This window comes from Pristiophorus japonicus, chromosome 7 (assembly GCF_044704955.1).
Source record: "Pristiophorus japonicus isolate sPriJap1 chromosome 7, sPriJap1.hap1, whole genome shotgun sequence".
NCBI classification, from domain to species: Eukaryota; Metazoa; Chordata; class Chondrichthyes; family Pristiophoridae; genus Pristiophorus; species Pristiophorus japonicus.
Window position 1 is genome coordinate 199,846,830 of NC_091983.1, and position 27,985 is coordinate 199,874,814.

The window sequence follows — 27,985 nt, forward strand, 5'->3', positions numbered from 1 at the left end:
TCTTCTCCCAGAGGGTTGTGAATCTGTGGAATTCTCTGCCCAAGGAAGCAGTTGAGGCTAGCTCATTGAATGTATTCAAGTCACAGATAGATAGATTTTTAACCAAAAGGGAATTAAGGGTTATGGGGAGCAGGAGGGTAAGTCGAGCTGAGTCCACAGCCAGCTTAGCCATGATCTTGTTGAATGGCGGAGCAGGCTCGAGGGGCTAGATGGCCTACTCCTGTTCCTAATTCTTATGTTCTTATGTAATGTGGGAAACGCAGCAACCAATCTGCGCATAGCAAGCTCCCACAAACAGCAGTGTGATAATGACCAGATAATCTGTTTTTTGTTATGTTGATTGAGGGATAAATATTGGCCAGGCCACCAGGGATAACTCCCCTGCTCCTCTTCGAAATAGTGCCACGAGATCTTTTACGCCCACCTGAGAAAGCAGACGGGGCCTCAGTTTAATGTCTCATCCGAAAGACAGCATCTCCAATAGTGCAGAGCTCCCTCAGCACTGGAGAGTGCCAGCCTAGATTTCCGTGCTCAAACCCCTGACATGGGAATTGAAACCACACCTTCGGACTCAGAAGCATGAGTGCTACCCACTGAGCTACAAATGACATGGAACGACCCCTCTGGACACCAGGGAGAACTCCCCTGTTCTTCTCCGAAATAATGCCAGGGGATCTTTTACATCCACCTGAGAGAGCAGGCAGCACTTCGGTTTAACGTCTTATGTGAAAGAGGACACGCCTAACCCTGCACCACCCCCTCAGTCAACCTTCTGATTCGGAGGCGAGAGTGCTGCCACTGAGCTACGGCTAACACCCAGTGAAATGCAATGGATGTTGTGACACAGATGAATGCGGTAGCCATTTTAAGCATGGAAAGTTCCCACAAAATGCAATGAGAACCAATGACCAGCTAAGCTGTTTTGAGGGAGGAATGCAGGCCCGTTGAACTCCCTACTCTCCTTTAAATAGTTGCCTGTAATATCCACCTGAACCACTGGTACAGGCAGACAGCACTTCAGTCTAGCGTATCATTAGAAAGGACAGCACCTCCAATGCCACGCTCCTTCAGTACTGCGCTTACTGTGGGGCTTGAACCTTTAACTTTCTGGGACGGAGGCGAGAGTGCGAACAACTGGGCCAAACTGATCGTTTAGTTATGATCGTTTAGAGTGACTGAAGGCTCGTGATGACAGAGGGGATTGTCTATCAGGCGGCAAGTGTCTTTCTTGTATCCAATTGGGATTTAAAAAAATATGTTCTCGGGATGTGGGTGACTCTGGCAGGGTCCCATTTACTGCCCAACCCTAGTTGCCTTGAAGGTATTAAGGGCCAACAATATAGTATGGGACTGGAGTCACACAGGTTCTGTAGGCCAGGTCAGGTAGCGGGTGATCGGTTCCCTTCCCTGAAGGACAGCAGTGAACCAGTTGGGTTTTGATGACAATCCAGCAGCTTTCACGGTCATTTTATCTGGTGCCAGCCCATAAATCGCCAGATTTAATTAATCCAATCCCAACATGCCATGGGGTTTGAACTCACAACAACAACTTGTATTTATATAGCACCTATACCATAATAAAACGTCCCAAGGTGCTTCACAGGAGCATTATCAAACAAAATTTGACACCAAGCCACATGAGGAGATATTAGGACAAGTGAGCAAAACCTTGTTGAAAGAGGTACAGGAAATTGCAAGCAATGAATTACTAGTGTAGTACCATAACCACGAGGCTACTGTACACATCAAGGCACAATAGGTGGCAGAGGAACCGCCCCAGATATCAAGAAGTATTTAAGCTTTGGACAACATTGAAACACGTGTAAACTCAATGACTTTTTTCCATTTCAGACATTACTGAACGAGCTGGACAGAAGCACTGGAAAGTATAGGGACGAGGTGCACCTCAAAACTGCAATAATGTCCTTCATCAATGCCGTGTTAAACGCTGGTGCTGGAGAGGTAAGTTGAGGGCAGTCTCCGAGGAACTGCTGTACCGCCTGCTTCCTTCGTTGCTTCTGACCATCCATCAATGCTTCAAAGCTTCAGTGAGTGATAGTCCTAATGCGCTATAAGACTTGCAAACAAGCTCAAGCTCTATGGGGTGGAAAATGGGGACAAGAAATACCAAGAGCAGAACTTTGATAATTAATTGAGATTCAATATTTCACCATTGGGACTCTTTTAAAATGGAGAACATCACTCTACGGGTCTTTTTCAAAAGAAAGCCTCATTATCAGGGCCCTTATTAAATGGGGAGTCTCGCCATCAGGATACCGGGAACTTCCTCGTGGGTCATCCTGGGGTTTCCAATGAACTTCCGCTGAAGACACACCAGCCGACCGAGGACACCTTCTAACTGGATATCTCATCAAGACACCTTCTAAACCGGGAGTCTCACGATCAACACCTTCTAAACCAGGAGTCTCACCATCAACACCATTCAAACAGGGAATATCATCATCAAAGCCCCTTCTGAACATAACCTTACCACAAAGACACTTTCTAAGCAGGGAGTGTAAGCTGCCTTTTAAAGAAGCTCTGGTCATACAACCCCTTTTAAAGGCAAGGTCTTACCATCGGGATGCCCTTTAAAAAGGGAGCCTTGGCATCAGAGCCCTTTGTAAAGGGGAGCCTCCCCTTTTAAACTAATTTAACACAACTCAAATAGCATATTCCAATGACTTTATGGATTGGTAGTCGGGGCCCTTTACTATAGTGAAACTTTATAAACATAAATAAGTCCAGTACATAGAGAATTGGCTTTCAGTCCATACCAGACTGAAAAGAATTGGAAACAAAAACTTGAATTTATAAAGCGCCTTTTCATGACCTCAGGACATCCCAAATTGCTTTACAGCCAAAGCAGTCAATTACACACAGCAAAGTCCCACACCCAGCAATGCGATAATAACCAGATGATCTGTTTTAATGATGTTGGTGGAGAGGGAAGAGGGGCCCTCTGTTGAAAGCATTCCCTCAATACCACACTGGAGTGTCAGCCTAGATTTTGTGCTCAAGTTTTGGGAGTGGACTTGAACTCACTCACTGAGCCACGGCTGACACTCCCTCAGGTGGCATGAAGGTCACCTGTTTTTGCTAGCTGTAAAGATTCCACATGAAATGAGCTTGGGGTAGTCTCAATGCAGTAAACTGCTCATATTTCAACACAAGTTAGCAAGCTCAAATGACCGTGTCACACACTGGTGCAGTCAGGAGTGCCCTCGTGAGGTTGGGGTTGAGAGAATTGTGGAGACAAAATAAACGGAGCCTGACTTAAAAGTCCTTGACGCAACGTTAGACAGGTAACTAACTAGTCATGTGTAAAAAACATAAACATCACCCACAGCTGGCAACTAGGCTTTATAAACCTGGGCTTTGTAAATAGAGGCATAGAGTACAACGGCAGGAAAGTTATGCTAAACCTTTCTAAGTCACGGGTTAGACCTCAGCTGGAGTATTGTGCCTAATTCTGGGCACCACACTAAAAAAGTAGAAGAGCACTGACACCCCTCACCTCCACGAGCACAAAATATTCACCAAAAGGTAGACAGGCGGGGAAAGTGATGCAGACTGCGGGAAGAAGGCACGTTGACATTTTGGAGTGTACTGAGATACTGTGGTGTCCCAGGGTTTAATGGTGTCTTCACTTTTTTACAGGACAATCTGGAATTCCGACTGCACCTCCGGTATGAGTTCCTCATGTTAGGAATTCAGCCTGTGATTGATAAGTTACGAAGTCACGAGAACGCAACCTTAGACAGGTAACTAGCCGCGCGCAGATCCATAAACGTAACCCATGACTGGCAACTAGGCTTTATAAACAGGACTTTGTAAATAGAGGCATAGAGGACAACAGCAAGGAAGAAACCTTTCTAAATCACTGGTTAGATCCCAGTTGGACTATTGTGTCCAATTCTGGGCACCACACTTTAGGAAGGATGTCAAGGCCTTAGAAAGGGTGCAAAGGAGACTTACGAGAATGATGCCAGAGATAAGGGACTTCAGTTATGTGGGGAGACGAGAGAAGCTGGGATTGTTCTCCTCAGCGCAGAGAACTTTAAGGGGAAATTTAATAGAGGTGTTCAAAATTATGAGGGGCTTTGATGGAGTAAATAATGCAACTGTTTCCACTGATGGCGGGGGCCGACAACCAGAGGACACAGATTTAAGACAGTTGGCAAAAGAACCAGAGGGAAGATGAAGAAAGTTATTATGGTCTGGAATGCACTCCCTGAAAGGATGGTGAAAGCAGATTCAGTGGTAACTTTCAAAAGGGCATTGATAAATACTTGAAAAGGAAAAATTTACAGGGCTATGGGGAAAGTGGAGTGGGACTAATTAGATCGCTCTTTCAAAGTGTCAGTACAGACACAATGGTCCAATTGTCCTCCTCCTGTGCTATATGGTTCTAGTGTCCAGAATAACCCATAACCTTCATTGTCCCTCCTTACACCCCCATCCTCATAAATGTACAGGCAGCACAAGTATTCACTGCGCACAAGCATAATGCATACTGTGGATCCCCATCTGCCCTCTAAAACGTAGAAAATTAGAAAGATATAAGAATACTTCGATTTATATGTGGGCATATATGCCAATCATGTGCGCCCAGTCGGGTGCTACGCTCTGAGGCAGTGCTGGTCAGAGATAGGTCGACAACGATGTAGCGCCCAACCTCCGACCCATGCCCCATGCACGCATCGTTCCCTGCTGGCTGCACAGAATTGTGAAATTACCCCTCACATCACTTAACATATTTATTACCCAATATCAATTAAACTGTTTATTTGACTTCGTGTCTGTGGCATTCTGGGGCAGCGTGTTCCTCATTCTCACAACTCTGTGTGAAGAAGAATTCCACCTTAGCTCGCATTCGAAGATTTCTGTCCCCTTGTTTTGGAGGGAAGAGTCATTCCCTATCTATCTGTCCTGTTAAACATCTCAATCAGTTCACCCACATGTGACAGGCAGCAATGAGTTGATAGTTTTGGTGGTGCTGGATGAAGGAGGAAAGTTGGCCGGGGCGGACTTGAGTTCTGACAACTTTGTCTTTTCTCTTTGTGTTTAGGCACTTAGACTTCTTTGAGATGGTGAGAAATGAGGATGAGAATGAACTAGCAAAGCGGCTTGACATGGTGAGTGACAGTCCATGTAAACCTGCACCTGGAAGTCAAGGGGGTCCCAGCTATGGGTCAAACATCATTTAGTTTTCATTATAGAAGGAGTTTGATTGTATCAGGAGTTTTATTATTATATCAACAGCTGTTTACTTGACAGTCGTTGACTAACAACTTTGGTGAAATGGAGAAAGTCGCCATTTCAAAGGCAATGGGCATCATGCGTAAGCTTGTTATGGTTTGATTATCAAAATGTGTCCTCATAATAGAATCACTAGTCAGATTGAATGCTGGGAAAGTAGTGGGTTACTGCTAGTTAAACCATGAAGACTTACAGACATCTAGGGCCCAGGAGAAGGCCATTCAGCCCCTCGAGCCTGCTCCACCATTCAATTCGATCAGGGCTGATCTGTATCTCAACTCCATTTACTCGTCTTTGCTCCATATCCATTGATATCCTTACCCAACAGAAATCTGTCTGCTGGCATTGCCAGTGAGGTCCATCTTTCCATTATGTCTACACCACCGCCTCCCCAACAGACTGTGAAGAACCCAAGGTCTCTGGAATGCCAGGCTTTGAGCCAAGACACACTTAAGTTGGCTCGTTCAGGTCCTTAGGATGTCTCATTGACAAGTCTAAACAATGGGACAACCTGGGTCCTTTCAAGCTGCAGCAATGGTGGGTGCCAGTTCTGTGGTAATCCCTCAGCTCAGTGTATGTGACTCAGTGCACTCTCTGAAATCTAGCATCAACTCACTTGCTTACTAAATGAGTGCTAACATAAGAACATAAGAAATAGGAGCAGGAGTAGGCCATTCGGCCCCTCGAGCCTGCTCCGCCATTTAATAAGATCATGGCTGATCTTCTCCCTCAACTCCACTTTCCTGCACTATCCCCATATCCCTTTATTCCCTTAATATCCAAACATCTAGCAATCTCTGCCTTGAATATACTCAAAGACTGAGCATCCACAGCCTTCTGGGGTAGAGAATTCCAGAGATTCACCACCCTCAGTGAAGAAATGTCTCCTCATCTCAGTTCTAAATGGCCACCCCTTATTCTGAGTCCTTACCTTCACTAATATTGCGAGTTGACTTGCAACGTTGCCAGCTAAAAATGTATTTAACCAAAAAATCATACTCAGGATGTGGTCGTCGCTGGCAAGGTCACCATTTATTGCACAACCCTCTTTGCCCTGAGATGGTGGTGGTGTGCCGCCTTCTTGAACTGCTGCAGTCCGTGTGATACTCTTTACAGCAGTTTGATAGTTTGATGCAACTGACTAGTTTGCGAGGCCACTTCCCAGCAGATTTAAAAGTCGGTGCGGGACTTGAGTCCGATATGGACAGACAGGTAGGGTCTCTTCCCCCGCTCCCTGTCCCCCCCCCCCCCCCCCCCCCGCCAACCCCGAAAGAATATTATAAATCAGGGCAGACTACAGCTGCAAGTTTCCGCCCCATCTGTAGCGTGAAGTCACTCCCCATACATCAGGTGACCTAGTGCAATACTGTTACTGATTACGAAGGGGGGTGGTGGGGGGGGATCCAATTCGATTTGTTCACAGATGCGCTGGAGGAACTGTTGCATTTTTTTTCAAAGTGTACATTCTGGATCAAAAAATGAATAAATAAATAGGGAGCTGGATGGGGCAGCTCATATCACAAAAAAAACTAAACACTCTCATAGTTAATAATGATCATCTGAACCCCTCGATTGTCGTGACGGACAATTCTCCGCTCCACTCCCGCTCTGATCACGTCGTCCTCGGTCTCCTGCACTGTTCCACTGAAGCTCAACATAAGTTCGAGGAACATCACCTCCTCTTTCATTTAGGCACTTTACAGCCTTCCGGACTCAACATTGAGTTCAATAATTTCAGATCATAACCTCCATTTTTTCTCACTTTTTCGGACAGCAGCTGTTGATGATTTCACTATTCCCTCAACGACTATCTGTCCCACCTGTGACAGAGACTGTGCTTCTCGTATTGGATTGTACAGCCACCTAAGAACTCATGCTAAGAGTGGAAGCAAGTCTTCCTCGATCCTAGGGACTGCCTATGATGATGATATTCCCATTTACACCTCTTCTAGACCCATCTCTTGTTTCTTTACTTGTTCCATGACCATCTCCTTTTGCCTTGCACCTTCATCCTTTTTGTTATTTAATCTCTCCTGCCTTCCATCCTATCACAGGCCTTCCCTTTTGTTTTTTTACTCCCCACCCCTTTTCCCTGCCCCGACACTTGTTTAAGACCTGTTATATCTCCGACTTTTTCCAGTTCTGATGAAAGGTCATCGACCTGAAACATTAACTCTGTTTCTCACTCTACAGTTGCTGCCTGACCCGCTGAGCATTGCAGCATTTTCTCTTTTTAAGGAAATGCAAGTTTTTGTTGTTAAGATGCTGGATGTCCTCCAATACCTTCTGAAGTGTTGCCTCTGATGATAATCTGCACGCACTGTAACATACTGAGATGCAATCTTTCTACTTTCCAGGTGCATATTGACACCAGGAGTACAAGCCAGATGTTTGACTTGATTCGGAAAAAGCTGAGTCACACGGAAGCCTACCCACATTTGGTGTCTGTCCTCCAGCACTGCCTCCAAATGCCCTGTACGTAGAGTTCTTGTTTTAACTATTTTTTCATTTTAATATTCCCTCTGATGTTCTCTCCTGAATCCAGATGACTTGTGTTTCAAGCCAGGCCGTGGTTCCATAAGCATTGGGCATCCTCGGGTTCCTTGCTCCAAAGCCCACCCTTTACGTCTGAACAGAACGGAACTGGAGATTCAGCTGTGGGGCTATGATCAAATGATAGTTTGAATTTCATATCACCCCTTTCATATAAAGAAATGCTCCAACATGCTTAACAAATAGGCAGAAGGAAAACAGATGCCAAGCCAGGATGGGGGAGATAATTAAGAAAAATGGCTAACTGCTTGGTTAAAAAGATGGGTCTTGAGATGGATTGGAGAGAGGTGTAGAGGTTTAGTGGATGAATTCCATAGATGAGGAGGCAGCTGGAAGACCTGGCACCAATTGGATGAGGGGATGCACGGAAAGCTGGAGTCAGAGGCACGAAATGCTAAAGACGTGCTATTGGGCTGGAGGGGATTGCAGAGATGGGTGAAATAAGCCTGTGAAGGGATCTATGGACAGATGCTGAAGCACCTAATGCTAACTTGCATGCTATTAGCTAACTCAGCAAAGTCAAGAGTTTAAACTTGGGACTTTGCGGGGTCATAAGGCCCAGCTATTCACTGGACAAGCTCACTGAGCCTTCAGGGACACTAGTTGGTAGAGTCCAAGTGGTTTCCATTGGTTCTTCACTTACAGAGACTTTACAGTGTAGAAACAGGCCATCCTTGCCTGTGTTTATGCTCCGCATGAGTGTCCTCCCACTCTACCTCATCTCACCCAATCAGCATATCCATCCATTCCTTTCTCCCTTATGTGCTTTCTAGCTTCCCCTTAAATGCTATTCACCTCAACCAATCCCTGTGGTAGCGAGTTCCACATTTTAACCACACTCTGGGTAAAGATATTTCTCCTGAATTCCCTGCAGGATTTATTAGTGACTATCTTATATTTATGGACCCTAATTTTGGTCTTGCCCACAAATGGAAACATCACTTATGCTGTATGAAAACTATCATATAAGATAGAGAGCAAGATGAACAGAGGAAGTGACACAGACAGTCACAGCTACACACAGATGGGGAAACAGAGGACTATTATCGCCAGGCAGAAAAAAGGGGACCTGATGTCATGATAGCGATGGGTTCATGACCCTTCACCTCTGCTCCCTCACACAGCCCACAGTCAGTACGTCCTCCCAGGCTGCCGGTCTCTGCGTTCTGTGAGGTATTTCCATGTTCTGCTTTCAGCTCTGCTTTTAGTGAGATTGCTGAGTGACTGATTGCATGGTGCTAGTCAAGCTCTGTTCAGTGGAATGCTCTGGGGTGCACTTTCCAATTGCAATAAGCATAAAATGCATTCAACAGATGTACATTTAAATAGAAATATATGCTTGCCATAAATGCCGGCTTAGGCTTCACTTTCTCCCTCCAAGGCTATCAAATGCTGCTGCGTTATCCTTAGGTTACAAATCACCTGCCATCTCCCGCCGCTTCCCATATTACCTTCGGTCATAGCTGCCGATTCGCACAACACTAGGAGGTTGGGGGGCCGGGGGGTGGGGGGGGGGGTGCGGTGGGGGGCGGAGGGGGGTGTGAGTAGGGCCGAGTCCGGACTAAGGGCCCATTGGTTATGCGCAGGATGGACTAAGGAGTAATTGGCTTCTGACGGGCAGAGAGCTGACGGGATGTCTCCACGGAACATAGGAGCAGGAGTCAGCCATTCAGCTCCTCCAATCTGTACCGCGATTCATGGCTGATCTGTGTCATAACTCCATCTAACCACCTTGGTTCCATATCCTTTAATACTCTTGCCTAATAAGCTTCTTTCAATATCAGTTTTGAAATTTTCAATTGATCCCCAGCCTCAACAGCTATATTTTGGACAGAGTTCCAGATTTCCACTATCCTTTGTGTGAATACATGCTTCCTGACAACACCCCATGAACGGCCCAACTGTAATTTTAAGGTGATGTCCCCTGGTTCTGGCATCCCCTAACCAGAGGAAATAGATTCTCTCTATCAAGTCTATCAACTCCTTTAATCATCTTAAAACACCTCAATTAGATCACCCCTTAAGGTTAGATGGAGTTAAGACACAGTCAGCCTACACTGCGATATGTGTGCGCACTAGGCCCGTGCAGCAGAGCAGGACTCCAGTCGTCTTGGTTAATCCTTGCCACTGGACCAAGACCTGGCTCTGTCAAGCCCGTGTGTTGGCTAGTGTGCATTGACCACCACACATTAAAGAGGGAGCTAGATGTGGCCCTTACGGCTAAAGGGATCAAGGGGTATGGAGAGAAAACGGGAAAGGGGTACTGAGGTGAATAATCAGCCATGATCATATTGAATGGTGGTGCAGGCTCGAAGGGCCGAATGGCCTACTCCTGCACCTATTTTCTATGTTTCTATGTTAATCCATGCACAGGCAGCTTGCACCCTACACTATGAAGTTCAGGACCTGGAATATTAGATGCTTCATTGAAACACCTGTGAACTCATCCTTTTTTGACATGGAAGCAAGTCATCCTCATTTCGAGGGACTGCCTATGATGGTGATAAGCTTCTATATTCTGTGGAATACAAGCCGTGTGTTTGCAAACTGTCCTCATAATTTAACCCTTTTATTTCCGGGAGAGTAGGAAATTTCAATCCACCAACTTCATGGCAAACGTGGCCAGAGGGAAGTGAAATTTGCAGACTGCCTACCCTCAGTTTTTTCAAATGGCAAGACCTAGTTTTAGTAATTTAAAAAAAATGTTGGAAGAAAAAAGTAAAGAATGGGGCTGCCTCGGTGATGTACTCGGTGCGTCCACCGCTCAGTGCGGAACTGAGCTGTTCAGTAAGGTACTTGTACCTATCCCTCCTTATGGTGCTGCTGTATCTTAGACCTTGAAGAATGCTCACCAGTAAACATTTCCAACCCTTCTTGGTTGTGATTTGTCCTTCAGGGAAGAGGAACGGAACTAACTGCCAGCACTGGCAGCTCCTCGACAGGATATTACAGCAGATAGTGCTGCAGGATGAGAAGGGGGAAGATCCCGATGTGGCACCATTGGAGAACTTCAATGTGAAGAATATCATTCGGATGTGAGTATTGCCGAAAACCCGTTCACACTGGGCGCGAGTCCGTCGCTGCGGTTCCATGAGACTTGCTATTTGTGTGCGGTGTCCATTAAAATGAGTGTAGCACCTGTGCCAGGCAGACCCGGTAGGTTCCAGGTTTGACCATCGGACACCTGTGCTCGTTCACCTACATTGATTCCCCGATCCAGCGACATCTCGGATTTAAAAATCTAATTCTTCTTTTCAAATCCCTCCATGGCCTCGACCCTCCCTATGTCTGTAACCTCCAGCCCTCTGACCCTCCAAGATTTCTGTGCTCCTCCAATTCTGACCTCTTGCACATTCCCGATTCCCATCGCTCCACCATTGGCGGACGTGCCTTCAGCCATCTAGACCCTGAGCTCTGGAATTCCCTCCTTAAACTTCTCTGCCTCTCTGCATCTCCTTTAAGACGCTCCTTAAGATATACCTCATTGACCTGTCATAATCTCTTCCATGTGGCTCGGTGTTAAATTTTGTCTGATTGTGCTCCTGTGAAACACCTTGGAACGTTTTACTACATAACAGCGCTACATAAATGTAAATTGTTGTTGTTGTACTGGGTTAGCTCACCTCAGCCAGGCTGTGTGGGACTCCCTGGGCTAGAGATGAACGCAATCGGTTTCTTGTCCTTGATTGATGTACATGACTCCTGCTGGGAAGTCCACATGTGGACATCAGGGCGAGAACAAAACCAAGCTCAGTGATGGCCTCCAGTACCTTGCACTGTCCAGGCTGACATGAAGCACAGCACGAGGGCCAGGTACAGAGAGCTGGCCCCCTCCCTCCACTCCCACCCCCTACCCCCAAAGTTCTGTACTCAGCGGGAGCCAGTGCCTTCGGTAGAGGAGGCAGAGAAGTTGAGAAAAATTAAAATGCAAAACAGCAATTTCACCGTCTGGAAAAAAAGCCAACTTTGAAAAATAATTCCCTCACCCCCTCCCGCATTTCAGGGACACACTGACGATGTACTTGTTCTCCCCATATCGAATGCTCCACCCCACCGGGAGTGTTGAAAGTCTGACAGCACATACCCATAGACTCCATTCCCAGTGACACTGCACACTTCATCCACAACTTGACACAGTGAGATTGCCTCATCTTTCCAATGGAACTTGGTCATCCAAACTCCTGTTGAGCCAACTTATTTCCGTTTCCCTTTCCCTTAGTCCTTTCCCGCCCGCCCACCCAAACAGTTTGGTTACATGAGGTTTTACTGTAGTGGATGGTAGAATGGTGAGTTATTTACTAAACACCCTAATGAATGTGAAACCTTTTAATGTCTTCAGGTTAGTGAACGAAAATGAAGTCAAACAGTGGAAGGATCAAGCGGAGAAGTTCAGGAAAGGTAGGTTTGCAACTAAAGCAGAAACTTGGTACAGGTATTGTCGACAATGTTGTTCCACAGAGATGAGGAGGAATTTCTTCTCTCAGTGGGTCATGAATCTTTGGAATTCTCTACCCCAGAGAGCTGTAGAGGCTGGGTCATTGAATATATTTAAGATGGAGATAGACAGATTTTTGATGATAAGGGTGTTATACTCATAATAAATGGACGGACCGAGTACTGTGTGTAATGAGCAAGTGTGACCTTAGTTCCTTTATTGTAGTTCCAGAGTGCCTACTTATATACTGTGCCCCCAAGGGATGCTGGGATCCCTTGGGACTCCAACAGGTAGGCCCTCTGGTGGTCAGATGTGATTCAGGTTACAAGGGGTTAAGTACATAACATCCCCCGTGAAGTCAACAATACACTTATTTACAAGGTGAGACGATCTGGGGCTTTGCGCTCCCTTGTCGATCGTCTCGATACAAATGCTGGTGTGGTTGGGTTGGTCAGTTCTTCACTGGGCTGTTGGGCAGCTGGCCTTGCCGGGCTGCTGGGGATGATGAGTTCTGCTTCGTGGTCAACTGTGGTGTCAGTAGCCACTTGTGTGTGTGTTGGAAGGTCAAAGTTGGTGGTGTCCTCTTCAGGCTGTACGTAGCTGTTGGTGAACCGCAGTTTAATTTAGTCCAAATGTTTTCTGTGCGTTTGTCCATTGGTCAGTTTGACTTGAAATACCCTACTCCCCTATTTGACTGTGACCGTGCCAGCGAGCCATTTGGGACAATGTCCATAATTGAGCACAAACACAGGATCATTGATCGCAATATCGCGTGACAAGTTTGTGCAGTCATGGTACACACTTTGTTGATGTCGCTTGTCCTTCACGTGATCATGTAGGTCAGGGTGGACCAGAGAGAGCCTTGTTTTTAGCGCCCTTTTCATGAGCAGCTTGGCTGGGGGAATCCCGGTGACTGAGTGGGGTCTGGTGCGGTAGCTGAGCAGCACTCGGTACAAGCGGGTCTGCAGGGAACCTTCTGACATGCGTTTCAAGCTTTGCTTGATGGTCTGAACTGCCTGTTCTGCCTGGCCGTTGGATGCGGGCTGAGGCATAAGAACATAAGAATTAGGAACAGGAGTACGCCATCTAGCCCCTCGAGCCTGCTCCGCCATTCAACAAGATCATGGCTGATCTGGCCGTGGACTCAGCTCCACTTACCCGCCCGCTCCCCGTAACCCTTAATTCCCTTATTGGTTAAAAATCTATCTATCTGTGACTTGAATACATTCAATGAGCTAGCCTCAACTGCTTCCTTGGGCAGATAATTCCACAGATTCACAACCCTCTGGTAGAAGAAATTCCTTCTCAACTTGGTTTTAAATTGGCTCCCCCGTATTTTGAGGCTGTGCCCCCTCGTTCTAGTCTCCCCGACCAGTGGAAACAACCTCTCTGCCTCTATCTTGTCTACCCCTTTCATTATTTTAAATGTTTCTATAAGATCACCCCTCATCCTTCTGAACTCCAACGAGTAAAGACCCAGTCTACTCAATCTATCATCATAAGGTAACCCCCTCATCTCCGGAATCAGCCTAGTGAATCGTCTCTGTACCCCCTCCAAAGCCAGATTATCCTTCCTTAAGTAAGGCGACCAAAACTGCACGCAGTACTCCAGGTGCGGCCTCACCAATACCCTATACAGTTGCAGCAGGACCTCCCTGCTTTTGTACTCCATCCCTCTCACAATGAAGGCCAACATTCCATTCGCCTTCCTGATTACCTGCTGCACCTGCAAACTAACTTTTTGGGATTCATGCACAAGGACCTCCAGGTTCCTCTGCACCTCAGCATGTTGTAATTTCTCCCCATTCAAATAATATTCCCTTTTACTGTGTTTTTTCCCAAGGTGGATGACCTCACACTTTCCGACATTGTATTCCATCTGCCAAACCTTAGCCCATTTGCTTAACCTATCTGAATCTCTTTGCAGCCTCTCTGTGTCCTCTACACAACCCGCTTTCCCACTAATCTTTGTGTCATCGGCAAATTTTGTTACACTACACTCTGTCCCCTCTTCCAGGTCATCTATGTATATTGTAAACAGTTGTGGTCCCAGCACCGATCCCTGTGGCACACCACTAACCACCGACTTCCAACCAAAAAGGACCCATTTATCCCGACTCTCTGCTTTCTGTTAGCCAGCCAATTCTCGATCCATGCTAATACATTTCCTCTGACTCCGCTTACCTTTATCTTCTGCAGTAGCCTTTTGTGTGGCATCTTATCGAATGCCTTTTGGAAATCTAAATACACCACATCCATCGGTACACCTCTATCCACCATGCTCGTTATATCCTCAAAGAATTCCAGTAAATTAGTTAAACATGATTTCCCCTTCATGAATCCATGTTGCGTCTGCTTGATTGCACTATTCCTATCTAGATGTCCCGCTATTTCTTCTTTAATGATAGTTTCAAGCATTTTCCCCACTACAAATGTTAAACTGACCGGCCTATAGTTACTTGCCTTTTGTCTGCTCCCTTTTTTAAACAGAGGCGTTACATTAGCTGCTTTCCAATCCGCTGGTACCTCCCCGGAGTCCAGAGAATTTTGGTAGATTATAACGAATGCATCTGCTATAACTTCCACCATCTCTTTTAATACCCTGGGATGCATTTCATCAGGACCAGGGGACTTGTCTACCTTGAGTCCCATTAGCCTGTCCAGCACTACTCTCCTAGTGATAGTGATTGTCTCAAGGTCTTCCCTTCCCACATTCCTGTGACCAGCAATTTTTGGCATGGTTTTTGTGTCTTCCACTGTGAAGACCGAAGCAAAATAATTATTTAAGGTCTCAGCCATTTCCACATTTCCCATTATTAAATCCCCCTTCTCATCTTTTAAGGGACCAACATTTACTTTAGTCACTCTTTTCTGTTTTATATATCTGTAAAAGCTTTTACTATCTGTTTTTATGTTTTGCGCAAGTTTTCCCTCGTAATCTATCTTTCCTTTCTTTATTACTTTCTTAGTCATTCTTTGCTGTTGTTTAAAATTTTCCCAATCTTCTAGTTTCCCACTAACCTTGGCCACCTTATACGCATTGGTTTTTAATTTGATACTCTCCTTTATTTCCTTGGTTATCCACGGCTTGTTATCCCTTCTCTTACCGCCCTTCTTTCTCACTGGAATATATTTTTGTTGAGCTCCTTAAAAGTCCTCCACGGTTCCTCAATTGTGCCACCATTTAGTCTGTGTTTCCAGTCTACTTTAGCCAACTCTGCCCTCATCCCACTGTAGTCCCCTTTGTTTAAGCGTAGTACGCTCGTTTGAGACACTACTTCCTCACCCTCAATCTGTATTACAAATTCAACCATACTGTGATCACTCATTCCGAGAGGATCTTTTACTAGGAGATCATTTATTATTCCTGTCTCATTACACAGGACCAGATTATAAGGTAGCTTGCTCCCTTGTAGGTTCTGTAACATACTGTTCTCAGAAACAATCCCGTATGTATTCTATGAATTCCTCCTCCAGGCTACCCCGTGCGATTTGACTTGACCAATCGATATGTAGGTTAAAATCCCCCATGATTACTGCCGTTCCTTTTTCACATGCTTCCATTATTCCCTTGATTATTGCCTGCCCCACCGTGAATTTATTATTTCGGGGCCTATAAACTACGCCCACCAGTGACTTTTTCCCCTTACTATCTCTAATCTCCACCCACAATGATTCAACATTTTGTTCATTAGAGCCAATATCGTCTCTCACAACTGCCCTGATATCATCCTTTATTAACAGAGCTACCCTACCTCCTTTCCTTTCTTGTCTATCTTTCTGAATCGTCAGAAACCCCTGTATGTTTAATTCCCAGTCTTGGCCACCCTGCAACCACGTTTCTGTAATGGTCACCAAATCATACCCATTTGTAATGATTTGTGCCGTCAACTCATTTACCTTATTTCGAATGCTGCGTGCGTTTAGGTAGAGTGTTTTAATATTAGTTTTTAGACCATGATTTTTAGTTTTGACCCCTCCTGCAGCCTCTATATATTCAGTGGCCCTTTTTGATTTTTGCCTTGGGTTTCTCTGCCCTCCACTTTCACTCATCTCCTTTCTGTCTTTTGCATTGGTATTAATCCCTTTGCTCTCTGAGAATAGTGATATGAGCGGCTTGTGCTCAGTTTCAAGCTCGAACTTGAGGCCAAACAAGTACTCGTGCATTTTTTTTAACCCCATGAACGCACGCCAAAGCCTCTTTTTTAACCATGCTGTAGGCCCTTTCAGCCTTGGATAAACTCCTGGATGCATACTCAACTGGTTGCAAGATTCCCAATTCATTAGCCTGTTGTAACACACACCCGACCCCATATGACAATGCATCGCAAGCTAGCACTAATCGTTTACATGGATTATACAGGACAAGCAGTTTGTTAGAACACAGTAAATTTCTGGCTTTCTTAAAGGCAGCCTCTTGTGAATTCCCCCATACCCAGTCGTCTCCAGCTCATGCAGGGTTTCTAACAGGGTGCTTAACCCAGGTAGGAAATTTTACCGAAGTAGTTAAGGAGTCCCAGGAATGACCGCAGCTCCGTCACGTTTTGTGGTCGCGGCGTGTTCTTGATGGCCTCCGTCTTGGCGTCGGTGGGTCTGATGCTGTCTGCTGCGATTCTCCTTCCTAAGAATTCGATGTCCTGTGCCAGGAAAACACACTTCGAGCATTTCAACCTGAGCCCCACGCGATCCAACCGACTAAGAACCTCCTCCAGATTCTTCGTTGGTGTCCCGATCTGTAACCAATATGTCGTCCTGGAAGACCACTATACAAGGAACCGACTTTAGCAGGCTCTCCATGTTCCGCTGGAAGATCGCTGCAGCCATCAGGATCCCGAACGGGCACCAGTTGTAAATAAACAGACATTTGTGCGTGTTGATTCAGGTGAAGCCTTTCAAAGACTCCTCCAGCTCCTGCGTCATGTAGGCCGAGGTCAGGTCCAGCTTGGTGAATGTCTTCCCTCCAGCCAGGGTCGTGAATAGGTCATTTGCCTTGGGTAGCAGGTACTGGTCCTTCAGCGAAAAACGGTTAATCGTTACTTTATAGTCCCCGCAAATTCTAACCATACCGTCCTCTTTGAGTATCGGAACAATCGGACTGGCCCAGTCGTTGAATTCCATCGGTGCGATGATGCCTTCACGTTGCAGCCTGTCCAGCTCGATTTCCATTTTTTCACGCATCATGTATGGTACCGCCCGAACCTTGTGGTGGATGAGTCGCGTACCGGGGACCAAATGGATCTGCACTTTCGCCCCCAAGGAGCTTCCAATGCCTGGCTCAAATAACGAAGGGAATTTGCTTCGAACCTGGGCACATGCGGTGTCGTCAACTGACGTGAGCACTCGGATGTCGTCCCAGTTCCAGCAGATTTTCCCAGCCAGCTTCTGCCAAATAACATGGGGCCATTCCCTGGCAAATCCACAGCGGGAGTTCGTGTACTGCTCCATCATAGGAGACGTTGACTTCTGCACTGCCAATTACAGGGATTAGTTCCTTGGTGTAAGTCCTTAGTTTGGTGTGAATGGGGCTGAGCTTGGGCCTGTGTGCCTTCTTCCCCCACAACCTGTCGAAGGCCGTTTTACTCGATATGTAATTTGTCCCCGAGTCCAGCTCTATAGACGCTGGAATACCGTTCAGTTCAACTTTCAACATTATTGGTGGGCATTTTGTCGTGAACGTGTGTACCTGCCTCCTCCATACGAGTCTCTAATTCTGTCTGATCCACTGTGGACTGATCTTCCTATGCAATGTGGCGGTTTGCAGGGTTTGCAGCTCGCCTGCACGTTCATTGGAGGTGTCCCATTGTTCTGCAGCCATTGCACGCATAATGCTTAAAGAGGCATTGATGGGGCCGATGATCACCCCCGCAGCGCCAACAGGGTGTTAACTGCCTTGCATTAACAGATGATGGCGGACTCTGGGTCAGTTGAGGTCGGGTCACAGCAGCCAGAGTGTACGTTCTGCCCTGTACGTTTCTGCTCAAAATCGATGTTACTTTATGCACAGTACTGGCCGAAACTTCTTTACTCTGCAAAATCTGTTTGGTGTTGTCACTGGTGGACATAAATGTCTGGGCTATCGTTATGGCTTTATTCAGAATCGGAGTTTCTACAGTCAATAGTTTGTGAAGGATTGTCTCATGTCCAATGCCCAGTAAAAAAAGTCTCTGAGCATTTGTTCTAGGAATCCCTCAAACTCACAATGTCCTGCAAGGCGCCTTAGTTCGGCGACATAGCTCGCCACTTCCTGGCCCTTGTTGACACATGTAAAACCGATATCTCGCCATCGAAACACTTTCCTTAGGATTTAGGTGCTCCCTGACCAGCGTACACAGTTCTTCATAGGATTTCTCTGTTGGTTTAGTCGGGGCCAGGAGATTCTTCATGAGGCCATAGGTTGTTGCCCCACAGACAGTTAGGAGGATCACCCTTCTTTTGGTTGAGTTCTCGTCCCCTTCCAGCTTGTTGGCTACAAAGTATTGGTCGAGTCTCTCCACAAAGGCCCCCCAATTGTCCCCCTCTGAGAACATCGCCAGGATGCCGACTGTTCTTTGCATTTTCGCGCGGTTGTTCGTTATCTCGTCGGCAATTGTTATACTCATAATAAATGCTCAGATCGAGTACTGTGTGTAATGAGCAAATGTGACCTTAGCTCCTTTATTATAGTTCCAGAGTGCAGGTACCTCGTGGGTGGTCTGCTTATATACTGTGCTCCCAAGGGATGCTGGGATCCCTTGGGACTCAAACAGGTAGACCCTCTGGGGGACAGGTGTGATGCAGGTTACAAGGGGTTAAATACATAACAAAGTGAGTGAAGGGCATGGGGAGTGGGCAGGGAAGTGGGGCTAAGTCCATGATCAGATCAGCCATGATCTTATTGAATGGCAGAGCAGGCTCGAGGGGCCAAATGGCCTACTCCTGCCCCTATTTCTTATGCTCTTATGTTCTTATGTCGTGGTACTGAGACATCCAGAATAAAAAGGACCAGGGTGATCATGCTGCTGTGATCCGAGTTGGATTATCTCAGCCAGGGCTTGTCCAAGGGCTTCTTCCCGATTGTTTCCTGATCACCTTGCAAGCCAGTCTCCTTGATGGATAGAGTGGTGCTAGCCAAACAAGCAGCAGGAAGCTTAATCAAATTCCCTGCTTGGTTTTCGCTGGTTCAACTCCAGCTACGCCGATTTAGGGGTCCATAAGTTTTGGCTCCGCCAACCTGCTTATAAGATTCTCTGGGCTGAGGTAAGTGAGAGGTGGCCTTGCACAGACAGAATCTCTACTCTATTTTCACTGCCTTATCCTGGCGTTAACGGGGCAGTAATGGCCTCAAAATGGGGATGGGATCCTCACTGTTAGCAGGTTTGATGCAGCTGGCTCCATTTTGAAAGGAGCCTACCTATGGGTGTCCAAAGCATCCGCTTGTGAAGCATCTTGTGATGTTTTACTATGTTATAGGCACTATCTCACAGCAACAACTTGCTTTTAACATGGGAAAATGTTCCAAAGTGTTTAAAAGAAGCATAATCAGACAACATTTGACAAAATAAATGCAGTTTGTTGTTATGAAATGGGTAACAGTCGCAATAATAAATATTACTTCATATTTGTAAATCCCAAAATATGGAAGGGCCCGAGTTCAGAGTCATGTTGGGCAAGTTTTGGACAGAGGCCGCCTACATTTGACATGGGGATAGTGTGCCGGCTGAAACAGGCGGCACATTGACTTAGTCGTGGAGTGAAAATGTATTTGCGCACTAGACCAGCGGATTCTTGCTAGTGGCAGATTGAGCAGATTATAGGGCTCAAAATTGCCCAGGAGTTGCTCCGTTATTTTTTGGAGCAACTTGATTTTTCAGGAGTATCTTAAAAATCCCCATTTTGCACATTTAATTTGCTCCAATGTAAGTGAGTTAGTTAGGATTTTTAAAATTTAGTTTAGTTTTTTTCAAAAGGGGGCGTTACTAGCCATCTATGCCCGTTTTGGCCATTTAGGCCACTTTGGACAGCTAATAGTTGCTCCAACACAACTCAGGCCAGTGTATGAGGCCACTTGTGGCCACTTGTGAAAACCCTTGCGGAGAGTTAAGAAATCAGTGCAGATAGGTACATCGGAGGCCAGCAGAACTTAATGACTTGACTAAAGAATGTGAATAGGATCAAACAGCTATACAGGACATCATATGACAAACTTCGCAAAGTTAATTTACTATACAACAGAAGCATTCATGGAAGCTTAAACTACAAAAATAAAAGAAGTAAAGGGACAAAACATATTTACATAAATTTTTCAAAATATCCAAATAAAAGGTAGAAGTAAGTACCTCCTGCTCGTAATTCTTATGTTCTTACGTTCTCCCAGCCGCCTAAGCTCACCCACCATCAGCCGCCCCTTACAAGTAACCCTACCTCCCGGGGTCGGGGATCTCACCCTCCAGGATCAGAATAGCACCTGGAGTCAGAGATCGGACACGTCTGGGGATCAGATCTTCCCTCGAGGTCGGGGATCGGACTATCTACGGGATCGGAACCCCTTACCCCCTGTGGTTCAGAATCCCCCCCCTGGGGAGCAAAACTCCCCCCCCCCCCGCCCCCCACATCCCTGCCGTCCCGCTTGGGCCCCGCACCAACCTGCTTGTTGTGGCCTTCTAGCCCGGGAAGGCAGCAGGCCGGCCTGTGTGGGAGGCCACTCGGCCTGGAATAGGGAAGGAACGCATCGGCTCCCACGCTGAAGCAGGCACACAGAGGCTGGGGGCCGGAGCTACTGCACATGCGCGCACACTCCAACGCACATGTGGAGAGCTGCCGGCACTGTTTCTGGCGCAGGGCCTGGCGGAGCGGGAAGTTCGCTCTTTACACAACCCGCACAATTTTTATCCAGGGTTGCCAATTCAGTTGGATGTATCCCTGGAGGTTTCATCACATGACCTCCTGCCTCCAACCACCCCGCCCCCTCACTCCCGCCATTGGTCGCCCAACATTCCATTCACACTGCCTGCCCCCGCCAATAGGAAAGCAAACCGGCTCTTTGTTACTCAATTGGATGATGCTTGACTGTCCGTTAAACAGCCATTTTGTCCCGTCGCTAATATTTTTACAGCTAATAAATGTTCAAAGAAAGAGATAAAGGATCACGTGCAATTTGTTTGAATCCGCTATGATTTTTCTCCTGAGTTGCTCGTAGCAGAGTCTTGGAGATCCATCTTTAATTATTGAAACTCCAGGACAATCCGGGAAGGTTGGCACCCTGTTTTCATTCCCAATTAACATCAATGGAATGAAAATCGGACGGATTCTATAAATGGTGGGTGATTCACTCCGCTAGTTCAGAATCTACTCTGGTGTGTGGGAGATTCCAATTTCTTCATGGTCTACGATTTTGTTAGTGTCTCCGTGTCCTCTATCTTTATTCATACAAGCACAGGCGCAAAGGGCCGAAAGGCCTCCTCCTGTGCCTCGCACGCGGATATGTGATTGTTCTGTTTTTTTCTCTGGACAGAACACGTAGAATTATTGGGGAGACTCGAGAAGAAGGAGCGGGAGTGCGAGACCAAAACCCAGGAGAAGGACGATATGATGAAGACCCTCAACAAAATGAAGGACAAGCTCCAGAAAGAGTCGGTGGAGTTGCGTCAAGCGAGAGATCAAGTGGTGGAACTCACTGTCCGTCTGAATGACCTGGCGGACTCGGTAAGACCCGCCCCCACGCCCCATCATCAGCTCATGCAACGTAGGCACGACAGAGGAACCAGGTCTGGTGGGAAGTGCATCTCTCTGAACTGCCACGGCATGGTTACAAAGGGAGATTTCACATGACCTCGTGGAGCTTTCTACATTTCCATTCTTTATGAAAGAAAGAAAGACTTGCATTTATATTATGTCATTCATGACCTCCGGACATCCCAAAGCAGTTTACAGTCAAAAAAGCACTTTTGAAGTGTAGTCCCTGTTGTAATGCAGGAAACGTGGCAGCCAATTTGCGCACAGCAAGCTGCCACAGATGACAGATCATCTGTTTTAGGTGTTGGTTGAGAAATAAATGTTGGCCAGGACTCCAGGAGAATCCACTGCTCTTCTTCAAATAGTGCCGTGGGATCTTTTATGTCCACCTGAGAGGGCAGACTTGGTTTAATGGCGAATCTGAAAGACGGCACCTCCAACAGTGTAACACTCCCTCAGCACTGTACTGAGATTACAGCCTAGGTGGGATTTAAATGAATGGCCTTCTGACTCACAAGCCAGAGTGCTACCTACCACCAAGCCACAGTCAAACACCCATGCTTCAAAACAGTTGTCCATTTGACTTGTTTTGGTGCAGTGAGCACTGTGTAAGTGTCAGCTTGGCACAGTTGGTAGCACTGGTTGTGGATTTAAGGCCACACTCCAGGATTGAGCAGATAATCCGGCCTGACTCTCTGGTGCCACAGGGAGGGAATGCTGCACTGTCAGAGGTGAATGTTCAATGTTTTTACCTGTGCTGGTGGTTCAAGTGGATGTTAAAGAACCCGTGGCACTATTCAGAGGAGAGCAGTGAATTTTCCTGTCATCATTGCCATCAGTGCCCCCTCAAACAGTGCCAATTAAAGAGCAGACTAACCAGTCATTCATCTCATTAACCATATGAGAAAAAATGGCTGCCCTTTTCTTGACCATAACAGCAGTCACTGTGCCCCATATATATTCATTGTACAAAGTGCTTTGGGATGTTTTGACGTAATAAGGATAATATTATTTATATAACGCACCATGGCTCTGCAAATTCTTTAATATTCAGTGTCAGACTCATTTTAGTTTTTAAAAAAAGTATATATATTTTCAGATGCCCTGTGATTCCTGATAGAAAACAGAACAGCCATGTGTTTGCAAAGTCGAAGAGGAATTTGATTAGTTTGACAAAACATAATCTAAAAGGGAGAATTTCCCTTTCAGGACCTCTTTGAAAAATGAAACAGTCAGGCAGAATTACCATTAATATAAACATCGCCATGGAGTGGTTGTTGCGAATAGCATAGATGTATTTAATGGGAAGCACGATATGTACATGAGGGAGAAAGGAACAGAAGGGTATGCTGGTAGGGTTGGATGAAATCGGGTTGGAGGTGGCTCGTGTGGAGCATAAACACCGGCACAGACCACTTGGGCCAAATGGCCTGTTTCTGTGCTGTAAATGTTATGTAAATCAATGTAACATGTAATCAGATTCTGTTTCCTTTGGCCAGTTTAAAAAAAAAACATTCTTTGGAAGCAGATGGATCAGCTTTGTGGTTTGAAAGAGGGGGCTGTATTTGTCATCAGTGGAGATACAGGGGGTAAAGTTCAACTTTGACAGGGTGGGGTGTGGTGGGGGAGTGGGGGGCTGGTGGTTGTGCAAATTGGGTGGGGTCAGATCAGCTACTCACTGTACACCCCGTCCGATTTTCAATTGATCGACCTACCATCATCCATTTTGTGCCCCGCTCCCCAATGGTCAAGGTAGAATTTTACCCTCAGGGGTATCTGAGCCTCAGACTGCGCGTATTTACTCGGCCTCAGACATGTGGCCTCGAACCAATATCCCAGCTTTCAATTTAAAAAAAACTCTGAAGAATTCCTCCGGACTCCCTCAGGCAATGGAAACCAGTCCAGGAGTTCACATGGACCACGTGTCGGTTATCTGTTAATCCACTTACCACATGTCCTTTCAAGCCTGCCTTCAAATCGGTCCAGACTCCAGTTGTAAAGATTCGACATGCAATCCCTCCGGCTGCTCCGAACTCAATTGCCCATAGCAGACAGTATATTGTTGGTATGCTGGTGGTAATCTCGTTCAGATAGGCCTGACAGACGGCTGGTGCCGAAAACGGCTCTCTCCCGAGGTCACGGCCGAGGAGCGTTGTTCCGATGGAGTAGAAAGGAGCTTTACTCCACCTCTGATCCCTGCTAAGCTGACCTGCGAGCTCTTAATGCCAAAGCTGGAGAGGTCACTTTCTAACTCTGAGGTCCCAGCCAGGCGCCTTGCCCCTGGCAGATTGGAAATTTTCCGCCGCAAAATTTCTCAGCCTGTTCTTTAGGTGGTCAGGTGGATTAGACCAAGGTGCACTGCGCCAAGTTGGAATGGGCCATCAGTTACGCCTGCTGCTATAATAACCTTGTGGCGTGTTGGTAGGCATTCTACAATGCAGTCGACCTACTCAAGGTCGACTAGTGTCCAATATGAAACGTGTTCCTTTCCTCAGAGTGGTACATCACAGAGCTTTATAGAGTGACGTTACTGTGGACTAGTGAGTTGAGGTTAGCAGGATCCTTGTCATTTGACAAGTGGCAATATGGGTATTTACCAAACTGGATGTTAAAGAGGAATATCGCTGCTGTTACATACTATACTTAAAGAATGAATCATTAAGGGACACTCTCTACTTGAAGGTAATGTTTGGAAAACTTTTTCTTCTCCCGCTTTTGTAGCTCAGGGGAGTGGCCTTCAGTGACCTTCTCTCTCCCTTTAATGCACTGCTAAGGGGAGGTGACCATTGTGCTATTCCTCGGCTCTGTTGTTAATACAGAGATCTCTGGAAATTCCCCGGAGCCCAGCTCCCCCTGCACAAGAGCAGTGGAGCAGAACCCCACCCCCTCTCTCCCCAAAGTCGGAGAGCAGGTCCCAAATTCTGACAGCCAGATCGCTTGCATATCCAGGGAGAGGCTGTCAGCACTGGCGGGGGGTTCACTGGCGATGGCTGCACTGGCTCGATCTGATCAGCCTCTCTAAGGCCCAAGTGGGCTGAAGAAAAATGTTGATTTAATTCTTCAGTTCCCACTACAGCCGCTCCCACTGAAATGACCCCAATTAGTGAAGGTAATCAATTCAGGAGGGATATTTATTTATTCATTTACTCCAGTGAAGGTTGGGGCCTTCAGAAGGCCTCAGAGGGACCGACGTCCGGCCTCGACCGGTGTGGGCCCTGCTGAGGCCATTCATAGGTATAAAGGAAGGAATTTGTCACGGAAGCCCGGGAACTTTTCTCAACACGCTACCATGATGTGAGGAAGCAGGCGGAAGTTCTGTCCTCGGTGTCACCTCCCCTGCCGTCCCTCCCCCCCCGCCCCCACCCCCCGGACCAGAATTTAAAGATCCAGGCCACAACCCTGGCCAAGCCGGGATCCGCCCATATTCCAGCATCCACCGGACATAGGGTGCAACTCTCCAGCCCCAGGAATCTCAAGGCCCTGGAGTCGTGGTGATTCACCTCTTTACATTAATGAATCCAGCAGCCATAACCAGCGGCACAACTGTAGACTCTTTCATGGGTCTACAGTGCCATGAGTTTTCTGTAGGTTGGCTGTTTTTCATCGTGGAATGCTGGTGTTAGAGGACAAAGCATGTGTAACCCATCCAATACTATGGGATATGGGAAAATCCTGTTGAACCACGTCATTGCTTAAGTGATCCCGATGAAAGGAAAGCACAAATCTACTGACTCTCCTTCCCAGGTATAGCAGGGCCTGATGGGCTGAATGGCCTCCTAATATTCCATACGTTCCTAAAACAAAAAAAGTTTACCAAACCACGCTGCTGAAGAGAGTGCCTCTTTAACAGATATGTCGTTAGTCTTTTCTAAAGAAAACGTTACTATTATTATTCCGTCTTTGCTCAGGGTTCCTGTTTGCCTTTTTTTGTTTCAGAATGGAGTCGGCCTTTCCTTTCCCCCTCCCCCTCCTCCTCCCGGGGGGCCACTTCCTCCGCCCCCTCCTCCGATGCTGGGCGAGCTGCCTCCACCCCCCCCTCCACTCCCCTATGAATTCATGCCTCCTCCGCCCCCACCCCCACCTCCCGGTGGCCCTCCACCCCCGCCTGGAGCCCCTCCCTTCTTCAACTGCGCCATGCCACCTCCCCCTTGCCCCCTCATGATCGGAAGCATGAGGAAGAAAGCTATTCCACAGCCGTCTCACCCACTGAAGTCCTTCAACTGGCACAAGTTGGCAGAGGTAAGAAAGAATTTATTTTTCCTCAGCAATGAGCGTGCTCTTTTAATTCATGTTGGTTTGGTCTTCCTTCTACGAGTAGAAATGAAAGAAAGAACTTGCATTTCTATACCATCTTTCACAACCTCAGGACATCCCAAAGCGCTTGACAGCCAATTAAATATTAAATTTGAAGTGTTGTAATGTGGGAAACGCGGCAGACAATTTGCTCACAGCAAGCTCCCACAAACAGCAATGTGATAATGACAAGATCATCTGGTTTTTTTAATGTTGTTTGAATGATAAATATTGATCAGGACGCCAGGGAGAACTCCCCTGTTCTTTTTTGGACAATGCCCTGGATCTTTTGCGTCCATCTGAGAGAGCAGACGGGGCCTCGGTTTAACGTCTCAACTGAAAGACGACACCTCCGACAGTGCAGCATACTGCACTGGAGTGTCAGCCTGGATTATGTGCTCAAGTCTCTGGAGTGGGACTTGGACCCACAACCTCTGACGCAGAGGTGAGAGTGCTATTGACAGGGTGGAGAAATTCAGTGTGTTCACTCCAAGAGTCCGCTTGCTCACTGGCCACGGTCTGGTTCAATCCAATCCAATCCCCACCACAGATCAGCTGGCATGAAATCAGCTGCATTTCTCGAAAACCAGGCATCGCACCTTAAGCCTTCCTGGTCTGAGGTTTTCTAGTAATACAGCTGATCTCGTGGGGAACTTGCAATTGGTCTCAGTGTCCCACAGCTAGAGAACAAGAAATCTGTTCCTTATCGTTATCTAGTGACCCAGGTTTAACACCAACAACCCCACTGTCTACAGCACCTCTCGCATCCAGGGAGACATCTCAAAGCACTCAACGCATATCCAAAAGGCCCAGGAACATTTTATCTGTGAGGTGAAGCATGCTGCCATTCCTTACAGGGCCATTAAAGTTTTCTGACACCAGCTGCGCACCTTAGCGAACATTTTGCTCTCGGCCTTTTTGTGACCATGTGTTGAGATCGAGAGATAGCACGAGGGAACATAAAAATGCCGTGTTCGCATAGCCCTGCGTTGCTAAGAAAGGAGTGTTTTATATTGCCTCTGGCGGAGGCACGTTTGGCACCGAATGCTAGTCTCTCAATTGCTCTGGCCAAATTCCCAGCCATCTTTCTCCAGCTTCTCCCCCAGCACCCACATCCCGCACAATGCAAATCACATGAGGGAGGAGTGTCGGGGTCAAATGGTCGTCTGGGGACCAGAGGAATGCTTTTGAATGTCTGAGCGGGAATAGAATGAAACATGATGTAGTTATGTAATGTCTTGTTCTGCTTTGTTGTTGCGAGTTTGCGGTTTCATGACGTGCTTGGCAGTTTCGTGGAATGCACAGTAATTGTCATTATAAACAGGGCCCTTCCATTAATCAGTATTCTCTCATCATTTGCTTTCATTGGCTGCAGTGACGAGAATTAGCCTGGAACAGTAGTTTTTGGGTGCTATCCATGTGCTGAACAAGAAGGAGCTTACACCATTTCCTTCTATGTTGTATTGCAGATTTTTCCCTCCTGCCTCGTAGACAGTTAAATTATACGGACAGGTTGCATAAACACGGCTTGTATTCCTTTGAGTATAAAAGGGTGATCTAATCGAGATGCTTATAACGTTAAAAGGATTCGATAGGGTAGATAGAGAGAAACTATTTCCTCCAGTGGGGAATTAAGAACGAGGTGACATAACCCTAAAATTAGAGCTAGGCCATTTAGCAGTGAAATCAGAAAGCCCCTTTTCACACAAAGCAGAACTCTGGACCTCTCAC

At 46.7% G+C, this 27,985-nt stretch overlaps 1 protein-coding gene across 5 annotated transcripts in view; it reads left to right on the forward strand.

The window, feature by feature from the left end:
- daam2 (dishevelled associated activator of morphogenesis 2) overlaps positions 1-27,985 on the forward strand; it is a 397,560-nt gene that overhangs the window by 252,489 nt on the left and 117,086 nt on the right. For all 5 annotated transcript variants that reach the window (XM_070885703.1, XM_070885707.1, XM_070885704.1 and 2 more), the window contains exons 7-14: positions 1,852-1,962; positions 3,661-3,764; positions 5,072-5,138; positions 7,620-7,737; positions 10,712-10,850; positions 12,155-12,213; positions 21,741-21,931; positions 25,898-26,200. In XM_070885703.1, coding sequence (XP_070741804.1) covers positions 1,852-1,962; positions 3,661-3,764; positions 5,072-5,138; positions 7,620-7,737; positions 10,712-10,850; positions 12,155-12,213; positions 21,741-21,931; positions 25,898-26,200 — 1,092 coding nt within the window. The remainder of the gene's footprint in view (positions 1-1,851; positions 1,963-3,660; positions 3,765-5,071; positions 5,139-7,619; positions 7,738-10,711; positions 10,851-12,154; positions 12,214-21,740; positions 21,932-25,897; positions 26,201-27,985) is intronic.